This window comes from Eucyclogobius newberryi, unplaced genomic scaffold (genome assembly GCF_026437365.1).
Source record: "Eucyclogobius newberryi isolate DKJ021-1_F unplaced genomic scaffold, fEucNew1.0.hap1 SCAF_4, whole genome shotgun sequence".
In the NCBI taxonomy this organism is placed as follows: Eukaryota; Metazoa; Chordata; class Actinopteri; order Gobiiformes; family Gobiidae; genus Eucyclogobius; species Eucyclogobius newberryi.
In genome coordinates, this window is record NW_027316056.1 from 20,975,918 (window position 1) to 20,999,451 (window position 23,534).

Consider the following 23,534-nt stretch of genomic DNA (forward strand, 5'->3'; position numbering starts at 1 on the left):
ACAATAACTTACCTGCCGCCACATAGACAAGCAGAAGTCCCAGAAAAACAACCTTCCAAGTCATGCTGGTGGATGAATAACCCAGGGACCGAAAGAGAACAGCTCTGTTATCACCTATACAACTGTGGGAAACAGGCAGCTGAAGACAAGTCAAGACCAGCTCTTTAGTAGATCACAAAGTAACAATAATCATACACAAACTATATCTTTCTGGGTTTTTTATTTGTTTTTCTTTCTTGTTCAAGTTGTAAAACAGACAGAAGACTATCGCTGTTGCATTGCCTTTTTATGCTATCATAAAGGGGTGATGTAGCTTGCACATGTTACAAAAATAAAACAGTATCAGCTGCAATTGAAGGCCTGAATTTGTTTAAAAAATAAAAAACAGATAAACAACAAACCCTGTTCATATACAGAACAAAACAATCCATTTTAATATTCTAGTGCTCCGGTAACAAAATGATGCATTGTCTTAATATATATATTGTATGTATAAAAAAAATATTTTTATAAACATTCAAATGCAATCATAATAGTACAATGTGGTATTCAGTTTAGCATTTACTTTAAAACCTATCCTAGGGCTGTAAAGAACTCATGCATGCCCATCAGATTGAACATGAGAACAGAGTAGAATATGTGTGGCAGTTTTCTATGTGTTGTTGTAAACCGGGTTTAGGAGTTTGTTGGTCACAGATTTAGAATGTGTCTGTGACTGTCTCCAATTTTGCCTGTGAGCGCATTAGCCAGGCCCGAACCACAATGTCGGCCTGAGGAGTAGACGATAGCTTCAGAGGCACATTAGCGCAGAGGTGGTGCTTTCGGAGTGGGATCAGATGAGGGTTCTTCAGTAAAGTGTAAAACAATATCCAGCGCTTCTTAGCCTGGCAGTTTGCTGAAATATGTTACAGTGGATGTCAGATTTGTCAAAAGAAACAGTAACGGCACCATTTCTTTGTTTCTGTTTTTGACATAATACGCACACAAACATATAGTTTACCAGCTAGCACATTGTTAAAGTGATCCAAATATTTTCACTGCCCCAAAACTAGTTATTACAATTTCATCACTTTGACTTCTGTCTCTGAGAAGCACACTGCCTAGCATTATGATCCTTAAGATTAAAATAAATCAAATATACCAGAGTACCAAGTGCCAAATATGTTGCGTCATCAGTAGCACTCACCAGAGGGGGCGTTGTTGAGTATGGAGTAGTCGGGGTTATTGTGTATGTCCTTAACTTGACAAAGCAGCAGCTGAATGAAACACACCAGCACAGGGTGGTTATGGTAGTGGTCAGCAAAGATCATCCCAATCCATGTACGATAACCTACATTTTACACACACACACACACACAAAAGAATAAGAGAAGAGAGAATATATAAGAGAATAAGAAAAGCCTTACATAAAAAGCAACAGGGTCAAAACCAATAAGTAGACATGGGGGCTGAAATAAATGATTGGGTTTAACACTTGCACATTTTCCCTCAGGCTAACTGTTTCCCCCCTCATCTGAAAGCATCTGAAAGCCACACACATGTACATTAACATTATAACTTTTGATTCTGATTGTAAAGTATTTCTAGATGAACAACTTTTGCTACAGAGAAGGCTTGTGCTGTCAACAAAGCCATTTAACTCACCCCAGTCGAGCGTCTCGTATCCTTTCTGCATGATGGTTCGGTCGATGCGAGACACCAGAAACGTCCCCAACATGAAGCTGGTCATCATCCGGAAGAAGCAGCTTGTTATTCCCATCACCACATTGTACAAGAAGAAGAAGAAGTTGAAGCAGTTAAATGCATTCCTGTAACAATAAGATAGTATGGGTTATAATTTGTATATTTTTTCGGAAAACAATACGGAAAACAAAATCAGCTTCTAATTGGCATTAGTTAACTACATGTGTACAACATTTTACGTTTTTATATTTAATCATCTAGGACAACATTGCATTATTCTTTCATGGGTTCTCTAATTACCAAACCATCTATTTATGAATAGAGGTTCAGCGACGGCATTATCCAGCGTAATAAACAGTTTGCAGTCAAGGCAACGGAGCACAAGTGGTTTGATCAGATGTCTCATTGGCTTGGATTGATAAGAAATCAGCCACTTTCACTCCATCACGGATATAGTTTTTATTCACAGCCAGCATACAGTCCATTCTGAATCGTTTTGGACGTGCCTTTGGTCAGTGGAGCACAGTGTCTAAGGAAGACGCATGACTGACCAGTCCCTGCAAAATCCCTGGGTTGCATGTTGCTTGTCAGATACAGGTGCAAAGAGAGTTAGCTCCAAGTGTCTGGGTGGTTCTAGGGTTATCCTTCGCTCATGGTGGAGAAAATTGTTGTAGTTGTGCTGCTGATGAGTCCTTTCCTGCAGGCGGTGGTTGTGGTGCTGTTGATGTTGAAACATTGGCTTGATCTGTGGCTGAAGGAGCAGGAATTCTTCTCTCATTCCTATCTTCTCTAACAATCTGCCCGGGACCCAGTCCAGGCCCTTTCTGATGACTTAGAGCGTGGAGCAGGTTCTTTGTCAGCACCCTCACTTCACTTCTGCATAGGTTTGGACCATTTCTCTTGAACAGGTTGACGTTTCCAAACCAAATAGAAGCAATCCTCTTCAGACTGCCATGTGTTCAGATGAAGCAGCTACACTTTTTTATCTTCCTGTCTATGTTTGGAAGAGATCCACTTATGAATGCCTTGATTTAAATGTTATCAAGCATCTCGAATAACGTCAAGATGTCTCTTTTCAAAACTTTAGTCTGTTCACTTCTAAAGTGAATATCCGTGCTCGTAGCTCATGATTTTCTTGTTGATATTCCCCACAGAGTTTGTTTCACTTTTTCCGGACATGTCGCTGGCTCGTTGGTTAAAACTTCAACATATCATCCTTAGTTTACTTTAAAAAATATAATATTAATTATAATAATTATAATGTACGACTATAAGGGCCAACCACAAAAAATAATACATGCGGGGCACTACGAGAATAAAGTCATTTATTAATGACATTATTCTCGTTGAATAACAAGAAAAATTGTGCAAATTAACGAGAATAATCTAATTAATTAATTACTTTATTCTTGTTAAATAACGAGAATGATCTCATAATTTAAAGAGAATAAAGGCCAATACGCGTTTCACTTTCAGCACCATGTTACGGCTCCCCCCTCAGTGTTGCATAATGGCACAGTCCAGTAACCAGCTGTTTTGTATGAACTGTGTATTAAGCTATGAAGCTATGGACCATGTCGGGTCCTGGACCTGTAAAATGACGTACTCCGGTGTTGGTGCTCGCGTGTGTTCGAGCTGCGCTCATGCCATGATGTATGGATGATGGCGTGTGCGTAAAACATATCGCTTTTCTACTCTGTGTGTTTTACTGAGTTTGTCCAAGGGAAAGTTAGAATCCGGGCATAAAACTTCAGTGCACACAATGAGCATGTAAGAAGAGTGACTGTGCACCAAGTGTCCACGTAGAAAAACAACTTAGAGGAGCAGAACATGTGTGAATATAACACCGAGGCTGCTCCTCCTGTCTCCGGGCAGCTGTGGCACGTAGCACGGCTGCTGTTTGAGCCCATGATGCACTACAGCTGCGCCATGGAGAAAGTAAAGGGTTTATCTAATACTTTGTGGATGATGTGTAACAGGAGAGGTGCTGCTAAACGCAGTGTCTTGTCTTGTAATCAACACACGTAAGACATCATTTTAAAGGCCAGGAAACACTTTAACATCTATTTCAGGCTTTTATGTAGTTCTAAACTGTCAACTCATCCAAGCCCGTTCTTTTGCGTCCTGACCGTGGTGCTAAAAGTGAACTGCCCACGTCACTTTGAATCGGAACATTGACACCGGCCCCTAAACTACAACTTTATTCTTGTTAAATTACGAGTTTATTCTCGTTAAGTTAGGACTTTTTTTTACTTAGACTTTTTTCAATCAATTAATTACATTATTCTCGTAGTGCGGCGCATTTGTATTTTTTTTGTTAGCCCTTATACTCGAGATTGATGATAGATTTATCAAGACTAAAAAATATTTTCAAAATAAAAATAAAAAAGAAAGCAGTTGTAGCAAGCTGGAGCAAGCAAGAAATTAACATTCTTATTCTAATACATTGTTTTATGTTGCACCTTAACACCACAGCAAGTTCCTAATTTGTGAATTTTCCTCACTGATAATGGCTATAAACCACTTTCTGGTTCTGATTCTCTGGTGTTGAATAAGACTGAGCTAGTGCTGCAAGCTTAAGCATGTAGATGCTGCCGCTGCCAGTGAGTTAGGGGCCTGGAGACACAAGCTGGCACTGGATTGATTCAAAAACACAACTTGGTCTAATTAGTCCCTTGCTTTTACAAACCATTTAGTACTACATCCTAAATATCCATTCATTTTTGGGGCATGTGCGTAGCTTAAGAAGTGAAGGTGGGGCAGATCACCCGAGTGCAGCCAGTCAGCATGCTGCTTTCAACTCTTACATTATTATTAGCTGTAGACAGTGCACAGTGGTCTTATTTTGTCATAACATTCTGCTTCTTCATTATACTCATTTACAAAAATAAATCAGGTACTCCGCACATGAAAACACATCCAAACCACAGAACCAAACATAATGAATCAGTAATTTAAATCTTCTGCAACAAACCTGTTATTGAGTGCAAGAGGCTTTTGGTCATCAGTCGGAGATATTTTGTCCTGAAGGAATAAATACAGAACCAGAAGCTCTTGGACGTACAAGAGGACCAGCACTAAGCCAAAAGTGAGACTAGTGAGCAGAAAAGCCAACAATTACCATCAAAACATAGACAAATGAAATCAAATAAACAACATTCTTACAGTAGGGTTCCCACTGTTTTGAATAACTCCAGCCCATAACCGTTTATTATTGGTAAAACAAGTCCATAAGAGATTAGAAAGGCAGCCCATAACTGTGCGACCCGGACAATCACATAGCCTAATGTAAACAGACAGAAAGAGACAGAAAAAAAAAAAAAAGACAAATAAATACCGGTAATGTTCAGACAATAAACCAGGGCTTACCCCAAAGAGTGAATGCTATTTGACAACCAGAGTATTTTGCAATAGAAGCCTGCAAAAAACATTTCTTAAGATTACACTTATATGCAATCTTGGTTATTATAATACTTAAGTAGTTCATCACAAATTGAAATAAAGCTTACAACACTGATGGCTGAACTTGGGTTTTGTAGCTTCTTTGGCAGAAAATCTTTGTGTCCTTTCCACAGTCTCTTTATCTGTTTTCTGCAGAGAAATAAACTTCTGTAAATGCAAAAGCAAAAAACAAAGCAAATTCCTCTTTAAACTCCCACCTGTAACAGACTAACACGTGGCAAACATAAGCCACCATGTTGAGACTCGCTGTTAAAAGAGTAACATGATGACACTCTGTGAAGACATATTGTACAAATTATTTTTTTTATATAAAACATTAACGTATGACGGATCAAAATCAATGTCTTACTCCAAATCACATTCAGAATTTCTGGTGTTTCAGTATTTACCGAGGCCTTCACCAAATTATCCAATTTTTTTAAGGCAAGAGAAGCGATTCCATGGTCTATTAGTGTCACCTGAGTAAAATCATTCATAAATAAATAATATATTACTTATACACTATTATACTACAATTTCAAATAAGTATCCAATTTTGATATTTTTAGTACTGATTAGTTTCTACAACCATATAAAGGGTTAGAACAGATATAATGGCAGTCCCAATGAGCCGGTTGGGAAACTTGAAGTGAGGGTCCCACGCGTAGACATGTCTTTGGAACCAGTTCAGCGGTTTACTGCACCAAAACAAGGAATATACTTTGCCAAAATTCCTGGATAAGTATGATATTATTTCAAATATTGCAATAAAAATGTGTTCTACCTGTGTACAGCTGCTTTCCTCAGCAGTCTCTTGACATGTTCAATCTGATGGGCATGCATGAGTTCTTTACAGCCCTAGCAAAGAATTACACAATTACACAGTTTAAAATGAATACAATTGAAAGAAAAAATTATCATAAGAAGGTAAAGTGGTTCACCTCCTGCTCGGATTTGCACTGTTTGAACACAGCTTTGACCAGCAAAAAAACAAAACGTCCCAAGAGGAATACAAGAGAGAGCATCCAGGGCCACTGGTAAATCAGCTTCTCGTAGTGGCCCCACACCTGCCAAAACAAGCACATAACTAATGTGTAAGGGGAAGAAATCACCTTGAATAAGATTTAATGAACAAATACAGTGCATCAGGAAAGTATTTGCAGCCACTGAGTAACTTTTTCCCAAACAAATGGTGTTCCAGCCTTAATCCATTAAAATCATTATTTGCCACAAAAACTACACAAACAAAACCCCATAACGTCGGTTTAGAGCTAAGTCTGGGCTCTGGCTCGGCCAATCAAGGATATTTACAGAGTCGTCCTATAGCCTCTCCTTTGGTATCCTGAGTGCTCAGGGTTGTTGTCTTGTTGGAAGATGAACCTTCGCCCCAGTCTGAGGTCCAGAACGCTCTGGAGCAGGTTTTCATCAAGGAAGTCTCTGTACACTGCTGCATACATCTTTCCTGACTAGTCTCCCAGTTCCTGAAAAACACCCCCACAGCCTGATGCTGCCACCACCACGCTTCACTGTAGGGATGGTACTGACCAGGTGATGAGCGGTGCCTGGTTTTCTCCAGACATGACACTTGCTATTCAAGCAAAAGAGTTCAATCTTTGTTTCATCAGATCAGAGAGTCCTTCAGATGCCTTTTTGCTGTCATGTGCCTTTTACTGAGGAGTGGTTTCTGTCGGGCCCCTCTACCACACAGGCCTGATTGGTGGAGTACTGCACAGATGGTTGTTCTTCTAGAAGGTTCTCCTCTCTCCACAGAGACACGCTGGAGATCTGTCCTGTGACCAGTGATCAGGTTCTTGGTCACCTGTCTGACTAAGGTCTGTCTCTCCCGACTGCTCAGTTTGGTCGGGCGGCCAGCCCTAGGAAAAGTCTTGTTGGTTCAACACTTTTTCCATTTACAGATGATGGAGGCCACAGCGCTCGTGGCAACCGTCAATGCTGCAGAAATGTTTCTGTACCTTCCCCAGATCTGTGCCTCGATACAATCCTGTCTCGGAGGTCTCCAGACAGTCCCTTGGACTTCGTGGCTTGGTTTGTGCTCTGACATCACTGTTATCTGTGAGACCTTATATAGACTGTGTGTGCTTTTCCAAAACAAGTCCAATCAACTGAATTTAACACAGATGGACTCCAATCACGTTGTAGAAGCATCTCAAGGATGATCAGTGGAAAAACAATATACCTGAGCTCAATTATGATGTCATGGCAAATGCTGTGAATACGTATGTGCCTGTGTTTTTAATGTTTTGAATTAAAAAAAAGAAAAAGAAAATAATAATAAAATAATTCTAACAACCTTCTTTCATTAAGGGGTATGCTTTGTAGAATTTTGAGGCTGATAATGAATGTAATCCTTTTTAGAATAAGGTTGTAACATAACAAATTGTGGAAGAAAATGAATACATTATGAATGCACTGTGGGTAAAAACAAAATGTGTCTTACCTCACCATAGGGGCAAGTAAACCAATCCCAGCCAACAACTGTAATCCTGAAACAAACTCAAACTGATTCAGTGCATGTGTCATTTTCATAGACAGTGTCAGGGCAGAAGAGACAGTATGAGAGGCCCTGGACCTGAGGTCAACAGCTATCACCACAGCTATGTGCAATATGGTCCCTGGAATGTCCAGAAGGATATCTCTCATTTTTTTGTACAGATCAATATCAGTCTGGTTTAATCTCCATGAGATTAAAACAGGTGGATTAGCCAATCAGGGACATGCATGGCCAGTATCAAATCAAATATGACTGCTTACGAGGGAAAAGGAAATAATAATTGACAGGAGATGGAAAAACATTGCAGATTTACGCAGAATCAATGAGCAAAGAACAAACCTCTGTTAACCTTAAGGGTTCTAAATGATAGGTAACCAATCAACTTTTTTGTTTCATATGCGTCAAGTAAATAAATAAATCTGATAGCAAGGTTCTGCTTGAGCTTTGACAGAGGGACTGGTGTCCAGACTCACTCTTCTTAAGGTATTCTGGATCCCAAGCAAAATTATGACCATCTCATAAAATATAAAATAAAAATTTAACATAGGTGACATAAAGAAATGCCATCAAACACTTCTAACTACTGTAGAAGCTCCAAGATACAGAGGACATGTTACTCAGACAAAAAATATTAAATCAAAATTGTTGTGTGTAAACTGTAATGTTACCAGAATATAGAATAGCATATTCCCATCACAGCCCCAGTTGCCACGTGTGGTGTTGACAGACAGGCAAAAAAAGGGAAGTATGCCAGGCCCACTTCAAATGCTCCAATCAGCAAGGCTATAGCTGAGGAGAAACAGAAAACACAGGGAACTCAGAAAACAACATAAAATTATGTCAAGGAATAAACTGTTGCTGTTTTTATAAATACAATGTATTATTATAACTATTATTAACATCGCCTCCAGGGTTTTGAAACAGGGGTAGCCACACAAAAAAACCTTCAGGCTGAGCAAAATAATATGTCTGTTTGCCGTTACCCGACCGACCCGGTATAAAACTAGCCGACTGGAAGAAAAAAAAATCTGCATTTTGTTCAAAAAACGCCAAATTATTTTATTTTTCAAATATTTCGCCGATTCACCGGTCTTTCCTAAAGCGCCGTGTAGAATAATTTTATTGTGCTGGTAAACCCATCTTTCATCCCTAGGGAGAAAAGCGCATTGCGCAGCGCATATGCATCTTCATTTTCAGTCCTCCATAAGCTTCTGTATTAAACAGATCATGCAGGAGGAAATAGCTCTGTCAGCGCCACTGGACTGGCCACCGCTCATGCCGTTCTGTGTCATGGTGTGGCTTCATTTAAATTTGACTTACGCATTGCATTCTGGGAGGGAAACACACTCAGCAGCGTCATCACATTAAACATGGCGGCGCCTGTGTCCAACGCAGGTTCCTCCCGCTCGCCTTCGCTACCAAAATAAAGGATAACGACGTACAAAAGGTCGATTGAAATATCTTAAAATCGGGAGATTTAGTCTCCCAATCGGGTTGATCGAGACGTTTTCCGTCATTGACTGTTGAAGCCTGACCCCTGGTGGTCACTCCAAGTCAAGAAATTGCAAAATTTTGATCTTTTTTTTAGCCTTCAAAGTAAAAAAAAATAAAAATAATTACCTACCGACCGACCCACTTGGAAAATGTTGGGTCGGGTTACAGCAAACAGACAATTTATTTGGGGTAGCCTCATAATAAATTAGAATTAAATGATTGTATTTTCATTTTGACCACCAGATGGCCCAAGTGTGCAAAACAACTGAGCAGAATTCTCATTTTCAATTACCAACCAATTTTCCCCCCAGGTCGCTCGCCCCATGGAGGCATCGCCGATTTAGTGTGCATTACCTTTGGCCCAAGTTGGAAAAACTTTAAGCATGTGCTGTTCATTGAAGAGCTCCAATACGCTGTAGGAAATGGCTCCAAAAGCAAATCCATACGACCAGCGATGACTGAAGCCCATCACATCCATAGGTCTGTAACAATCACAACATGTATTCATTTGCAAGTGCCATCCCCATCAAACTATAAATGTATTCCTTCTTTTGTTGATATACAAGGCGGATCTCTTACATGACAATACCAAAACGTCCTTGTAGAAAAGGTAGTTTTTGGTCAATGGCATGTTTCTTGGTTCTTCTTTGGAGGAATGAAAGCACTCCCACAATGAGCACCTGGAAGACAGCCAAACATGAACAAATCAATGTAATGTAATGGAAATGTGGTACACCAGATAATGTTAAAAGTGCATTTGTTGAGCTTGAGAAAAGCCTTATGAGTTGAAAAATGCGCATCGTAATGAAAGTCTATCACTTACAGCTGGTATGAGGGAAAAGTGCAGGCCATTTTCGGTTGAGAGTGTATTGTCACATCCTGGCTCTCTGAAGAGAAAACAATCACAAAAGCATTACAAACTCTGCATACATCTTGGTTAACATAAAACATAAATCTGACGTGCATGTGGTTGCATGTGCTGTTCTGTCTTCATACTTTGGTGAAATGTTACAGAATATACATCTGCTTTAGTTTCATTTCTGGGACATCGCTTCCACCGGCTTGCTTCTGAACAACAGTCACTTCACACGACATGCAAGATAAGACGTGTGCTTTGCTTTAGTTCTTTTTGCATGTGAGATTATTGTTCAAAAATGCCCCACCCTGAGCATCAGTTTGAAAAGTGCTTGTGCCTGGACACGTCATGCACCTCACATGATCCAGTGTTTACATACAGGGACAATACTACAAAGTTATATGAGTAAAGAGAGAGAGATTGCAATCCTATTTCAGCCAGACAATCCAATAGTTTTGAGTGTGAGACACACTTGATTTTTCAGTTATTTCCAACTATTATTTATAAACACCACAGTAATTTATCAACGCAGCCTGTTTGGTGAAGTAAGTTTGTTATCTAGTTAAAACACTACAGTAAAAGAGACGATTACCCCCCGAGTCTGAAGGTTCGCTAGTCTGAAGGTTTGCTAGTCCGAAGGTTCGCTACTCCGAAGGTTCGAAGGTTTGCTTGCACGGTGTAGGGAGCTGTGCTCTGAAGTGCCGCTTGGTGCTCCAGTTCGGACCGTCTCTAAATTACGATTGCACATTGCTTAAAAATGTGTTAAATCTAGTTATTCTTAAAAAATCTCAAACATATTTATACTAAACAAAACATGAATTGAGCATGAATCCAAGTAGCTAATCCTATGTGCCCAAGCCTAGAAATAACGGGCCGGACACGGTCAATGACAGAGGCAAAAATCAGTTTTGACCGACTCCAAAATCAAGGCTCTGGACATACTGACCGACGCTAATTTTTCACGGTAATATATTTTTAATTGGCAAAAACAGCGCGGTGAACATACCCAAAGCCATTCCTATGCACAAACTGGGCGCGCTACACTACAGTCCACGATTATTGTTGTAGTTCTACAGCGGCGGAAGCAGCGGAGCACATGTGCGCGCTGTGATACACCACGCTTCAGCTGTCAAACAGAAACCAAAACCAGCGGCTGCAGGGACACTCAAGAGATCACTGTCAAGAAATGGATTGATGATGATCTCGCTAAGTTTTGTGCCTGTGACTGGCTAGAGCAGTCCTTCTCAAATAGTGGGGCAACACGTCGGGAGTGTTTGAGCGTCGGACGCGCCACCAGAGCAGCGCAGAGGGAGAGGGAGGGAAAGAGAGAAGAGGAGACGGGTAGTTCAGAGCGTAATCTTACCTGTAAATGCTTTTTTATTCTTCATAAATCTGTTTATTGTTGGCGTGAGCCAAAGGAAAGTTTCAAGCCCCTCCCCCGAGCGTTACCATGGAGATCATCTCACTAATAAATGATATAATGCTTAAAAGAGCTACAATGAGGGGCCAATAAGCATTACCATTTTATTTTACAATGAATACGCTGTATTAAAGAGTAGGGAAGTTAATTGTTTAAAAAAAAAAATACAATATAAATGTTTCCTTACTTTGTTCTGATAATTGTGAATAATTGTAAAATCATGATATTTCTCTTCATGATAATCGTGACTAAAATGAATATTGTGACATCCCTAATGACGAAACAAACAAAAGTCCCCCAAAAGCTAATAAGACGAGGAAATATGAGGAAGTGTATGTAGCACTTGGCTTCACTGTGACTGAGGTGGAGACGAGGAAAGACCACTGTGTCTACTGTGTCTTTAATGTTGGCAGCGACAGCATGAAGCCAAATAAACACATCTATAAAACACACACTTGTGACTGATTCAGAATTAGCCATGACAGGTACCAAATGATTGGTACCTGTCATGTTGACAGGGACGTAAAAATAATGATTTCAAGGCTTGTGTGCCATAGTCCTTTTGGGTTAAAAATGTAACCCTTGGTAGATTTTTAAAGAATATTTTTCTTTTTAAAAAATCAAGGAATCTTTTCAATAGCTCCCAAGTCAGCCAACCTAGATAGTGTGGTGCCTCTCCAGAGGTGGTGTTTCGAAGGTGCGTTGGGTAGACAAAAGACAACGCGCTTGACACTGTTTCGTGATTTAGAAAATGGTTTTAATCATGAATAAGCAGCAGTCAAATACAGATGTCGACAAATCTGGGTCCCCTCTTAGCCGAATTGAGGAAGAACCCCATTCCTCCGAATCGAGGCGCTTTTATACCTTTCAAAGACAAAGAAAACTCCCTGGTGATCCTGGGCCCCACCTGGGTCCAGCTGTATGCAATTTTAAGGCTATCGTCTTACACTCAGGAGAGGTCAGAAAATTAACCTACACATTCTTCATCGCCCCGTCACTCAACCAAATTTCCTGTTTTTCTACCAGGAAGACTCTCCTGTTTATCCTACACATTCCTATGCAGTTTTCAGATACTTCATATTCCTCCCTTTAATTAAGCAATTAATTAACTAACACGACCAGGCGAGCACGAGAGCGAAAAACCCCCACTATGTCTGTCTTACTTTTGTCTAGTCGGGAAAAATTCTCTCGCGGCACCAACCGTCAGTTGTTCTTAAACGGCTGGCTACCACCCATTTTGGTTCTCCTCGGTCATGTCTTTCTGATGACCTAAACAGCCTCACTCCTTTGAGAATGTTAACAATAAATTTAGAAATAAATTTTGCTTTCAATTATTTAGGTTATAATCCAATTGAATCTATCTTTAATTGTTACTGTGTGAGGATATTCATGTCACCGCACAACCTAAACATCAACACTGGATTATCAACAAAACATCAACGCCTGAATATCACTTATTTCAACATTTCACAAATTTAAACTATTTATTTAAACCTCTGAAAATTCTCCCTTAATTTTTTCACCACTCCTCTCAGAGATGGTTATGTTGTCTTCAAAGGTGTTTGTTGTGATGTCCAGCTCAAGCGTTCTCCGCTGATATTCTCCATGTCCACTCCAGTTATTGTCCATGTCCATTGTCCCTTTTAACAGCATTTCAGCCGCGTCCTGGGAACAAAAATAACTGACCAGTATCTTGCTTCTTGCAACTTTTCATGTAAAAACATTCTCTAAACAGTTTTTATTTTTTATGTGCACAGAATATATATATAAATGTGATAATATAATGTCTTTAACAAATTGAATAAGTCAAACAATCATGAAATGTATAAAGACAAAAACAATAGAACATAAATGTAAAAATGTATGTAATGTAATGTACTGTAATGTACTCCTCCCTTAAACCAAAACACTCCCCCTATGTGAGTGATAGGCTTAACCATCATTCATGATCATGTGCATGCATCCCCTTTAAGGAACCATCACCATGAATGAGAACTCCTTTTGAGTTAAGGTAATTTACTATTAACTAATTCTAAACCCCATTTCCATTTTAGCTGTTGATGTAATAGTCAATGTTCTTGCTGTTATAATAGACAACTTCATATTTGGTGTTGTCCTAGTTAATGTTGCCATTAATGTTGACTCTCACTCACCAAATCACCTTGTACTTAATCATTAATGTAATCATTGATGCAACCATTTCTAAACAGCACCAATCTATAATTTTGTCTTCCCCTTTAATTTTCTACTGCCCAATTTATTCTAATCTAAAGATTTCTCCCATTATTGTAGACAATAAACCTTATCTGATCCTTCCGTATTAATTTGATCATCTCTCCCCAATTATTTCCTCTTCAGTATAGAGATTTATTTTTGTTCTAATGTCACCACTATTTTCCCCACAGTTACTTCAATTTTAGTAATCTTCTCTCTTGTTTTCCCCTTTCAGACTGATTTGTCTGCAACGTCTGTAGATAATTTCTCTAATACTACTATCATATATTTAACCTCTGCTTGCATCTGTTCTCTAATAGCTCTAAACTATGGTTCTTACCACTAGTGCAACCGCAGCGTTGACATAATATGTACTCATGTGGTTTCATTTGCAATTGTGAAAACCCCCTTGAACGTTATCAATGTCAGTGGAAGCTCTCTCCCAGTTCAAACCTCTATTTTGCTAGATGATTTTCCCCAAAACACCATTTCTAATTTATTTCCTAAATTAATCTACTCTTCTATGTAGTTTAATCTAATTAAATCCCCTTAAATCCAATCTGATCTAAATTTATTCAGTTTCTTACTATTCACAAATTTCCTTCAGTTTTTATTATTCACAAATTCTGTCTTTCTCCAGAAAGATTCTGTTTGACAGTCTCCACCTCCTTATGATTGTCTACACAAAACTTCACAACACACAAACTTGGCAACAGATTATGCATCTCTTCTGTTCAAGTTTTGAAAGTAGTTCAAAGTAAATATTGTCTCTGGTTGGTGTCTAATTGTCTCTTAACCTCCTCCCTTGCACCATGCGCTAAGCCATGTGCTTCATGGATAATTAGAACCAACAGTCTAAAAATCAAATCTTTAACATTTTTAAATCAAAATCATCTTTAAATGTAATGTTTTCTTTCAAATTCACCTCCTGTGTGACTTAAATAACTTCTCCTCACTGCATTTTCTTCGGCTGTTCTGTTTACTTTGTGAGACTTTTAGCTCCTAATTTACGTAGTACATTTAGCTATTGCTATTTATCTATTATTTATTATTATATAATCCAATTCTTCTTGCAGTATGGTAACTTCTGAGATTTTTTCTTTTTCCCCAATAGTTTCTGTAACACTTGATAGAGTCTTTATGGCACATTTCCTTATTCCATGAATAATTATCATGTCATCCATGTCTTGAATGATTGTCCTTTTCAGATTCTTGTTCAATTTCAGCCAATTTCTTCCAGAATTTTCTTCAAAAATGTTAGACTCTGTTTTAGTCCCATGGGAAGTTTTTTCCTCAATTGTAATCTTCATGAATCGTTGTTCTTCCTCCTCCAACTTTTACTTGATTCAGTTTTCGAAGCACTTCTTGATCTTGCTCTCTTTGATCTTCTTTCTTTTTCCGATATAGCTCCACTTGGTGAGCTATGTGGTCTGTTTAAATCTTATTTGTCATGCTTCCAAGGCCAACAACTTCTGCCAGTTTATTTTTTACTGGTATCGGCAAGCCTTTCTGAATTTTAGCTCGCAGAATTGATTTCTCCATTTGATTCAACTCTGGATTGTTGCCAGTGACATTTCTCCACACTTGATGAGCTTTTGATACGTATACTCTTGGATTCACCTCCAGTCCAAGCGGTTGGAGAATGATATTATCTGGATGAACGTTTGTTGGAAACATCTCACACATTGCTCTACAAATGGCTCCTTTACAAGCAACGAACAGCTCTGCGTCGTACACTGCTGTATTCGCATATCGGTTCAGTCCTGCTTTTGTCAAGACTTCTTGCATCCCTGCCATGCCAAGACTAGTTGCTAGTAGTCTCTTCATATCTCCCATTGCAGCTTGTGTCCCCACTAGCATCTCCTCTAGTTTAGCTATCCAGGGGTGTGCCCCATCTTGGAGTATGGGCAACTTCTCCATCAAATCCGACATATCAACATTTTGCCATGGTTTGTATTCCAAACGTTGTCCTTTTATTATTATCGGACACATCTTCTGGCTTTTGCCCCTTGACAGTGCCCTGTTGCGCAGTTCATAGTGCGAAGGCTCTGAGACCGCTGATGCTTTTGGTCTGTTCTCCGCCTTTCTCCAGGATGTTGAATCAGAATCATCACTCTGATCTTCAGTCTCTTCATTTGAATCCGTTCCATCTTCTGACTCTTCATCGTTGTCTTCTGTTTCAGTGTCATTGTTTTCCTTTTGTGTTTTGTAAGTCACCTTTAATGTCTTCTTTCCTTTCTTTTCCGCTGCAGCCAAAATTCTCTTCACAGCTGGATCGTATCCATTCACTGCTCCTTCTTCTTCATCACATTTGTCATCCTTGGTGAACATTCTTCTGAGTTTTTGTTCAGAAGTTTTCAAACTTGACTTCTTCTTCTTCTTCTTCTTCTTCTTCTTCTTCTTCTTCTTCTTCTTCTTCTTCTTCGGTTTTTGGATACATTGTTACCATTGTTGTGGCTTTACCAGTCTCTATGACTTGCTCATTGTCATCTTCGATTTGATATCTTCCATCTTGAGTCATCACTGGAAGCTGTGGATATTCTTTTGCAATATCCTTTAATTTCTCGTAAGGTGGAGGCATCTTCACTGTTGCCTGTGTATATGAGGATGATCTATTGATCTCTTCCCTCACTTTGTCCACTATTGGCATGTTCTTTTCACTCTCCATCTTCATTTTATCTCTTCTTTCTTTGTTTTTGAACCATTTTACAACTTCGTTTTTGAACAGTTGCATCACTTCCAATTCAATTCTTCTCTTCTCTTTGCGTTTCCGTCCAATTCTTCCTCTCTTTTGGTTGGCTTTGTATGTTTCGATCAACACCTGTAGTATTTTAATTACGTCCTTCACAAGATCATTGTTTATCTGCACCAAATCCACTGTAGTATTTAGTCTTGATGTCGCCATTTTGATGTATTTTCTTTCTTTAGATTTATTTTATTTTATTTTGTTAAATTAATTTACCTCAACGTAGTGTTTTCTCTAACATTTCCCAAGTTATTTAGTCCGTTTGATAAAAACTTCAAGGACAGTTTGCCAATCTCAGCGGATGGGAAAGAAATTGGTGTTCAAAAATCTGAATTATAACTAAAGAGTAAAAATAAATCCAATGTCTATCAAAAACCAAAGTTATTTTTATGTAACTAAAAACTAACAATAAACAATTTCAAAATTATACCTTATCCAATTAACCTTAAGATATGAGAAAATCAAAGCTATATTTTTTTATTCAATTGAAGTAAAATATAAGCAAAAATGTCAGGATACGCAGTGGACCAACTAAAATTTAAAATTCTTAATTGTAGAAATATGTCTTATCGTATGGAAAACACCAACAATCAGTTATTGCCAAGTTTTTGCATAACAGAAGTATGTGATTATAAATGTGTAATTACACAGTGTTTATTTATTTATTTTATTTTTTTAATGCAAGAGTTTGTGAATAGAAACACCGGCCTTTTTCCAAGGTCTTCTCCAGTCTCCAGTTGACTGCTTTGTTTCGCCAAGTCCTGTCTCACTCCAATCTCGTATGTTGCCCCAATAACAGAAAAAGAAAAAACAGTGATTAATGTTCACGTTAATCCTTTGCCAATTCAGGTTATTTCCAACAATTATCATAACACCATTTTCATCACAAATAATTTTCTTTATTTATTGCATCCTTCACTTATCGTTTATTTATTAATTAATTCACCTTTTCTCTATATATCTATTTTCTAGTTAATTATTGTCCTATTATTTTCAATTTCGCCAAAGGAACTCCTCCCTTTTATTATTAGTTCTATAATAACTGAGTTCAGCCTGTAATAAACAAAACGGTCGAGATTACCTCTAAATTCCGATTTCTCTAACAGATCTGCTTCTTCTCTCTCTCTTTTCCTGCTACTTCGTCGCACCCTGCTCTGCCTCACACACACGTAGGAGGAGCCAATAGCTCCGCCCCCAATAGCGTTAACCTGCTCAGTCTTTCTTCCTGTCCTCTATCTGGGCACTTCCGCCGTGCCTTCACTCTTTCTCTGTCTTTCTTCACGTCCTGTGTCTCTTTCCTTTCTGTCTGCACACCCTGTAGGAGGAGCTAAACTCCACCCCCAACTTTCTAAAACTTTCTCAAACGCAACCAAGTCGTCCCCATGGGAACATCTCTTAACGGACTCCACAAAACAAGAAAAAAACTTCGGCCACTGACTCAAAAATGACCAACAAAAACGACTCAACACTCCGGATCAACACACACAAAGACAAACAAAATCTGCTAGCCATACGCACTTAAAAACTATCCTAGGAACAAATAATGCATTTCTCCTCTCAACTGTTAAACTTCAACGTTTCCTCAAACTTGAAAAAACTATATCAGTTTTCTGTCATACCGCACTCTGAAAACACCTTTTTAACGGACTCCGCAAACAACAAAAAATACCCAAAAACAAACAAAACCCCATGTATCTTTGAGTACCTGCCTCAACGATAACCAACAAAAACCGTCACACGCAAACTCCACATGAAGACAGACAAACAAACGACAAAACTCGAGTAACTCAGAAACCTATTCGCAAATCCCCTCTAAAGGGATGAAAATGCATGCCTTAATCTCAACTTTAAACTCAAACAGTAACGTTACGACTCAACCCAAAGACCCATTCCAATAGGTCAACTTCTTATTAACTTCTTTTTCTCATTTCAGCAAATAGCAAAGCATATTTTCTCCTCTCTCTCTCTCTCTCTCTCTCCTCTCCTGCTCACGCACACACATTCTGAGCCGCACTGTGGAGGACCAAGGAGAAACAAGGGTGTGGCTGCACTGCGCAGCAGAGGGTTATTTTCACAGCTTATGTGAAAAAGCTTTATTTCCCTTCAGAAAACAAAACATTTACTTCTTTTCAGGCTCAGTTTACACATCTTGCCATTTTAATTCTGACAGGCTCAGCGTTCAACACACATCTTGCCCCAGTTTTTCTTAGCACTTTAACCGTAATATTACTTCAAACTAAAAACTTCTTCCTACGGTCAAAACTGTTCCCCCGGGGCAGTACTGCATTTACTACCCATGCTCTCACACACCTCTCTCCCCGCTGCCCCGTCTCCCTCTCCGCTCTCACACACACACACTGCACCGACAGAACAGTGACTTAAACGCACACACATGTGAGACGAGGGAAAACGAGCAGGAGGAAGGGCTGAGCAGCTTTAGTTTCACTCTTTTATTTCTCAACAGCTTTATCCCTATACCAAACAAAAATGACGTCTTCTTTTAGGCTCAGTTAAACAACATCTTGCCAGAGCTCAACTTAAAACCAAAAACAACAACAACAAAAAACTCTTACCTTGGCTCAGTTCAAAAACCAACGTCTTGCCAACGGAACAAACTCTTATTTTCTTTTAATCTAAATCCAATTACATCCGGTCCGTCCGCATATCATCACCTAGATACCCGACTGACATCTTATAACCGAAGGCCTTCGATTTCAGAATGCTTAATCCAGGAATTTGCCTATACGTCGTCCTCCGTATTTAAACAAAAACAATTCATCTTTCCAAATTTAACTAACCAAACTTTTGTACAATTTTAGACGTGTTGCTCTCGTCCACACGCACCCCAAAAACACTACTACCACACAAGTCTTTCGCGGGACAGGCATATAAAGGTTAATATAAATACTCACCGCTGTCTGTTTTACCGCTCCGTTCGTGTCGCCAAATTTGTGGTGCCTCTCCAGAGGTGGTGTTTCGAAGGTGCGTTGGGTAGACAAAAGACAACGCGCTTGACACTGCTTCGTGATTTAGAAAATGGTTTTAATCATGAATAAGCAGCAGTCAAATACAGATGTCGACAAATCTGGGTCCCCTCTTAGCCGAATTGAGAAAGGACCCCGTTCCTCCGAATCGAGGCGCTTTTATACCTTTCAAAGACAAAGAAAACTCCCTGGTGATCCTGGGCCCCACCTGGGTCCAGCTGTATGCAATTTTAAGGCTATTGTCTTACACTCAGGAGAGGTCAGAAAATTAACCTACACATTCTTCATCGCCCCGTCACTCAACCAAATTTCCTGTTTTTCTACCAGGAAGCCTCTCCTGTTTATCCTACACATTCCTATGCAGTTTTCAGATACTTCAATAGTCAACGCTAAGTTATAATAGTAGTTTGAGTCTTTAGGTATCACGCAACTTTCACTTTTTTTAACAATAGTTTAAAAATGTTTGATTTGTTTTAACTTTTTAACACGTTACGTACTTTAGAGACAGTCCCTAACTGGTGCACGAGCCGCGAGGACAGTTTCGGACAATCCAACCTTCGGAGGTGTAGGCAGAGAGGCATACTTACTCTTCTTCCATCCAGTCCATTTCATAAGAGGCTCTTATGTTGAACTCTCGAACTGTTCTGCTTCAAGCAAATGGTAATTACCGATGATACAAAGTAGTCTCTACTGTCTACCGCAGTGCTCCCGTTCAGGATTCAGGTCACTTTTTCATTTTTCGCGTGTTTTTTTAATAGTTGGGAGTCTGGGACCTCCTCCTCCTCCTCCTCCTCCTCCTCCCCCTGGACCGTTGTGATTTAATTCCTGCCTTTGCTCTTGTTGTTTGCTAGCTTTTGTCAACACTTATTTACTGATATTATGCTTCCTTACTTGTAAAATGATAAAACGCAAAAACGTGCAACATGTGAAGAAACATGTCGGTGTAATCCCTCATTCGTCCAGGCGTGTTCCATAGTAGAAAAAGCTTCAGTTGTAGTCATCTGGACTCAGTTTGAGTCATCTGGACTCAAACTGAGTCCAGATGACTACAACTGAAGCTTTTTCTACTATGTGAAGAAACAAAAATAACACGTTTTTCATTTGGTAAAACTACGACACAATTGTTTTATTGCGTTACGTTTCATTAAGAATACCATTTGGACTGACAGCGTGCGTTTGGAGCTAAGACTTCACATCTGTCACGTCAAAACTGCAGAAAATAACAAGAATTTGTGTCATTTATTTGAGCCGCTTCAGGCTCGACCGTTACGCACCACTAGAGGGCGCATGTGTTTGTCCGTCACTAACACTATTACAATTCAGCAACAACGTAACATGACAAATAAACTGTCACAAGCATTTTAAAATCCCCCCACACTCACACACATCCGTTGTGATTCACAGAGCAACCTTTGACTTTAGTGCAGTAATCACGACAGGGCTAAACCCAGGGCCCAAGAGCCAGTGTTCGGCCATATTCTTTTAAGGTTTGCTTAAAAGTATTTTCTAGTTTTATTTAAAGGTCACTTACTATTGAACATCACTTATCCAGACTTAAAACTGCTTCATTTTGAGTTAAACATGTTGTAACCCAACCTGTTTGCTACTAGACTTCTAATGTCTGGAGCCCCATTTATGTCAAACAACAGACTTATAGTTACATAAGATACATACGATACAAACGTTCTGTATCGTGCTTCATGTTTAGAAGAGTCACGTGATCTGCATGCATTTGAGCAATGGCTTTTAACTTTAAACTCACCTATTTTACCAACAACAGGCCTCTTCTTGAACATCAAACTAAAGACAAATGGAAATCTCAACGTGACCCTCCTCCCCAATGGTTCACAGTTAGTTTTTGACACTGACAGCCAATAAAAATGCAGCCCCCCCCCCCCCCCCCAACAACAACAGTTGCCTCTGAGGGCCACAGGGAGAAATGAATCAACAATGTCTGTGGTGGCGATGGAGTCAGACAATGTCTGTGGTGGCGAGGGACGATGTCCCAGGGTCCTCTGTCCTTAGACTCTCCTTCTCGGCCAGGAAAAACTACAAAAAAAAAAAAAACCTCTTTGGGAAAAAAGCGTAGAAACCTGGAGGAGTTCCAGTGAAGGAGAGATCCGACTCTCACAGACGGACAGACGGACACAAGGAGACTGGAGCTGGACCCACTCTTCAGGCAGATGAGGGACCGACTGAGTCGAGCTGGACCCACTCTTCAGGCAGATGAGGGACCGTCTGAGTCGAGCTGGACCCACTCTTCAGGCAGAAGAGGGACCGTCGGAGGCGAGCTGGACCCACTCTTCAGGCAGACGAGGGACCGTCGGAGGCGAGCTGGACCCACTCTTCAGGCAGACGAGGGACCGTCGGAGGCGAGCTGGACCCACTCTTCAGGCAGAAGAGGGACCGTCTGAGTCGAGCTGGACCCACTCTTCAGGCAGATGAGGGACCGTCTGAGTCGAGCTGGACCCACTCTTCAGGCAGAAGAGGGACCGTCGGAGGCGAGCTGGACCCACTCTTCAGGCAGACGAGGGACCGTCGGAGGCGAGCTGGACCCACTCTTCAGGCAGATGAGGGACCGTCCACACAGGGCAGGGACCACTTCACCAGGGGAGGGGCATCTGGGTCCACAGGTCCTCAGGAGTGAGAGAAAGAAAAGAAGGCGGTGAACAGTTTGCAAGTGGAATCAAAAAATAAATATTGTTTGATAGCATAAGTAGTCAGAAGAAGAAGAGGATAGTGCTCAAGCTGTCATACTTCCCCCAGCACAGTTACTCCTAGGGCAGCGTAGCTGAAGCTGTGGGTTTATCTTTATGTTCCTAACTACTCTGACCATAAGCGATTTCGAAGAGGAACGTTTTAAGCCTGGACTTAAATGAAGAGACTGTGTCAGCATATTTAACATGGGTCGGGAGCTGATTCCATAACACAGGAGCTTGGTAGCTAAACGCTCTACCTCCTACAGTACTTTTAGAGACTCTTGGCACCACCAGAAGGCCGGCATTCTGAGAGCGAAGAGCTCTGTTTGGATGATATGGTTCTATAGCATCTTTGAGGTAGGATGGGGCCATGTCATTTATGGCTTTGTAGGTCAAGAGTAGAATTTTGAATTTGATTCTAGACTCGACGGGGAGCCAGTGAAGAGACTTCAGCACTGGCGTAATGTGCTCTCTTCTTTTTGTTCCTGTTAGTAATCTTGCTGCTGCATTTTGAATCAGTTGAAAGCTTTTTATGGAGCTTTTAGGACACGCTGCAAGCAGGGAGTTACAGTAGTCTAATCTAGTCGTTACAAATGCATGGATAAGTTTTTCGGCATCACTTTTAGGCAGGATTCTTCTGATTTTGGCGATGTTGCGCAAATGGAAATAGGCTGTTTTACAAGCTTGATTTATATGAGCTTTAAATGAGAGCTCCTGGTCAAATAAGACTCCAAGGTTTCTTACAGTAGAACTGGAGGCTACACTGACATTGTCCAGTGTGACTATCTGCTCAGATAGAGCGTCTCGTAGATGCTTAGGGCCAAGCACAATGACCTCGGTTTTTTCAGGGTTAAGAAGCAGGTAGTTTAGTGTCATCCAGGTTTTTATCTCCTTCACACAAGTACTAAGTCTGTCTACTTGATCGCTCTGATCAGGTTTCATTGATAAATACAGCTGAGTGTCGTCTGCATAGCAGTGGAAGTTAATGTCATGCTTTCTGATAATGTTGCCTAATGGCAGCATATAAAGAGTAAACAGAATTGGACCGAGTACCGAACCCTGTGGCACACCGTAAATTACTTTAGAGCTTGGTGAGGAGCTCTGGTTTACATTAACAAATTGGAACCTATCAGATAGATAGGATTTAAACCAGCTGAGGGCTGTTCCTCCAACACCTACATCACATTCTAACCTCTGCAGTAGAATGTTGTGGTCAATGGTGTCAAACGCTGCGCTCAGGTCCAACAGAACCAGGATTAGTGCAGTTTCAGTGCTGTGGTGGGCTCTGAACCCTGACTGGAAAACTTCAAATAAGTTATTGTCCTGCAGGTGGCGACAAAGCTGTTTTACTACAACTTTTTCAAGGATTTTAGAGACAAAGGGAAGATTTGAAATAGGTCTGTAGTTTACCAATAGGTCGGGATCTAGATTAGGCTTTTTCAGAAGAGGTTTAATGACTGCATGTTTGAAGGACTGTGGAACATA

General features: G+C 40.1%; 1 protein-coding gene and 1 pseudogene across 2 annotated transcripts; both read right to left on the reverse strand.

Moving 5' to 3' along the window:
* Positions 1-12: 12 nt before the first annotated feature.
* On the reverse strand, positions 13-20,058 carry LOC140378058 (stimulated by retinoic acid gene 6 protein-like). Of its 2 annotated transcripts, none has more exons than XM_072463689.1 (18): positions 19,938-20,058; positions 9,954-10,017; positions 9,710-9,810; positions 9,485-9,612; positions 8,305-8,425; positions 7,583-7,628; positions 6,066-6,191; positions 5,909-5,982; positions 5,714-5,822; positions 5,495-5,603; positions 5,343-5,418; positions 5,193-5,274; positions 5,053-5,101; positions 4,849-4,966; positions 4,658-4,777; positions 1,645-1,808; positions 1,187-1,330; positions 13-65 (listed from the first exon to the last, which is right to left on the reverse strand). In XM_072463689.1, exons 1-18 carry the CDS (start codon positions 19,955-19,957, stop codon positions 61-63), a joined length of 1,656 nt encoding a protein of 551 aa, XP_072319790.1. In that variant the 5' UTR covers positions 19,958-20,058; the 3' UTR covers positions 13-60. The 2 variants fall into 2 exon arrangements, with proteins under 2 accessions (XP_072319790.1, XP_072319789.1); XM_072463688.1 differs by lacking the exon at positions 13-65 and adding an exon at positions 694-895 and having other exon boundaries at positions 19,938-20,057.
* Positions 6,422-7,290, reverse strand: LOC140377253 (uncharacterized; annotated as a pseudogene).
* Positions 20,059-23,534: the final 3,476 nt, after the last annotated feature.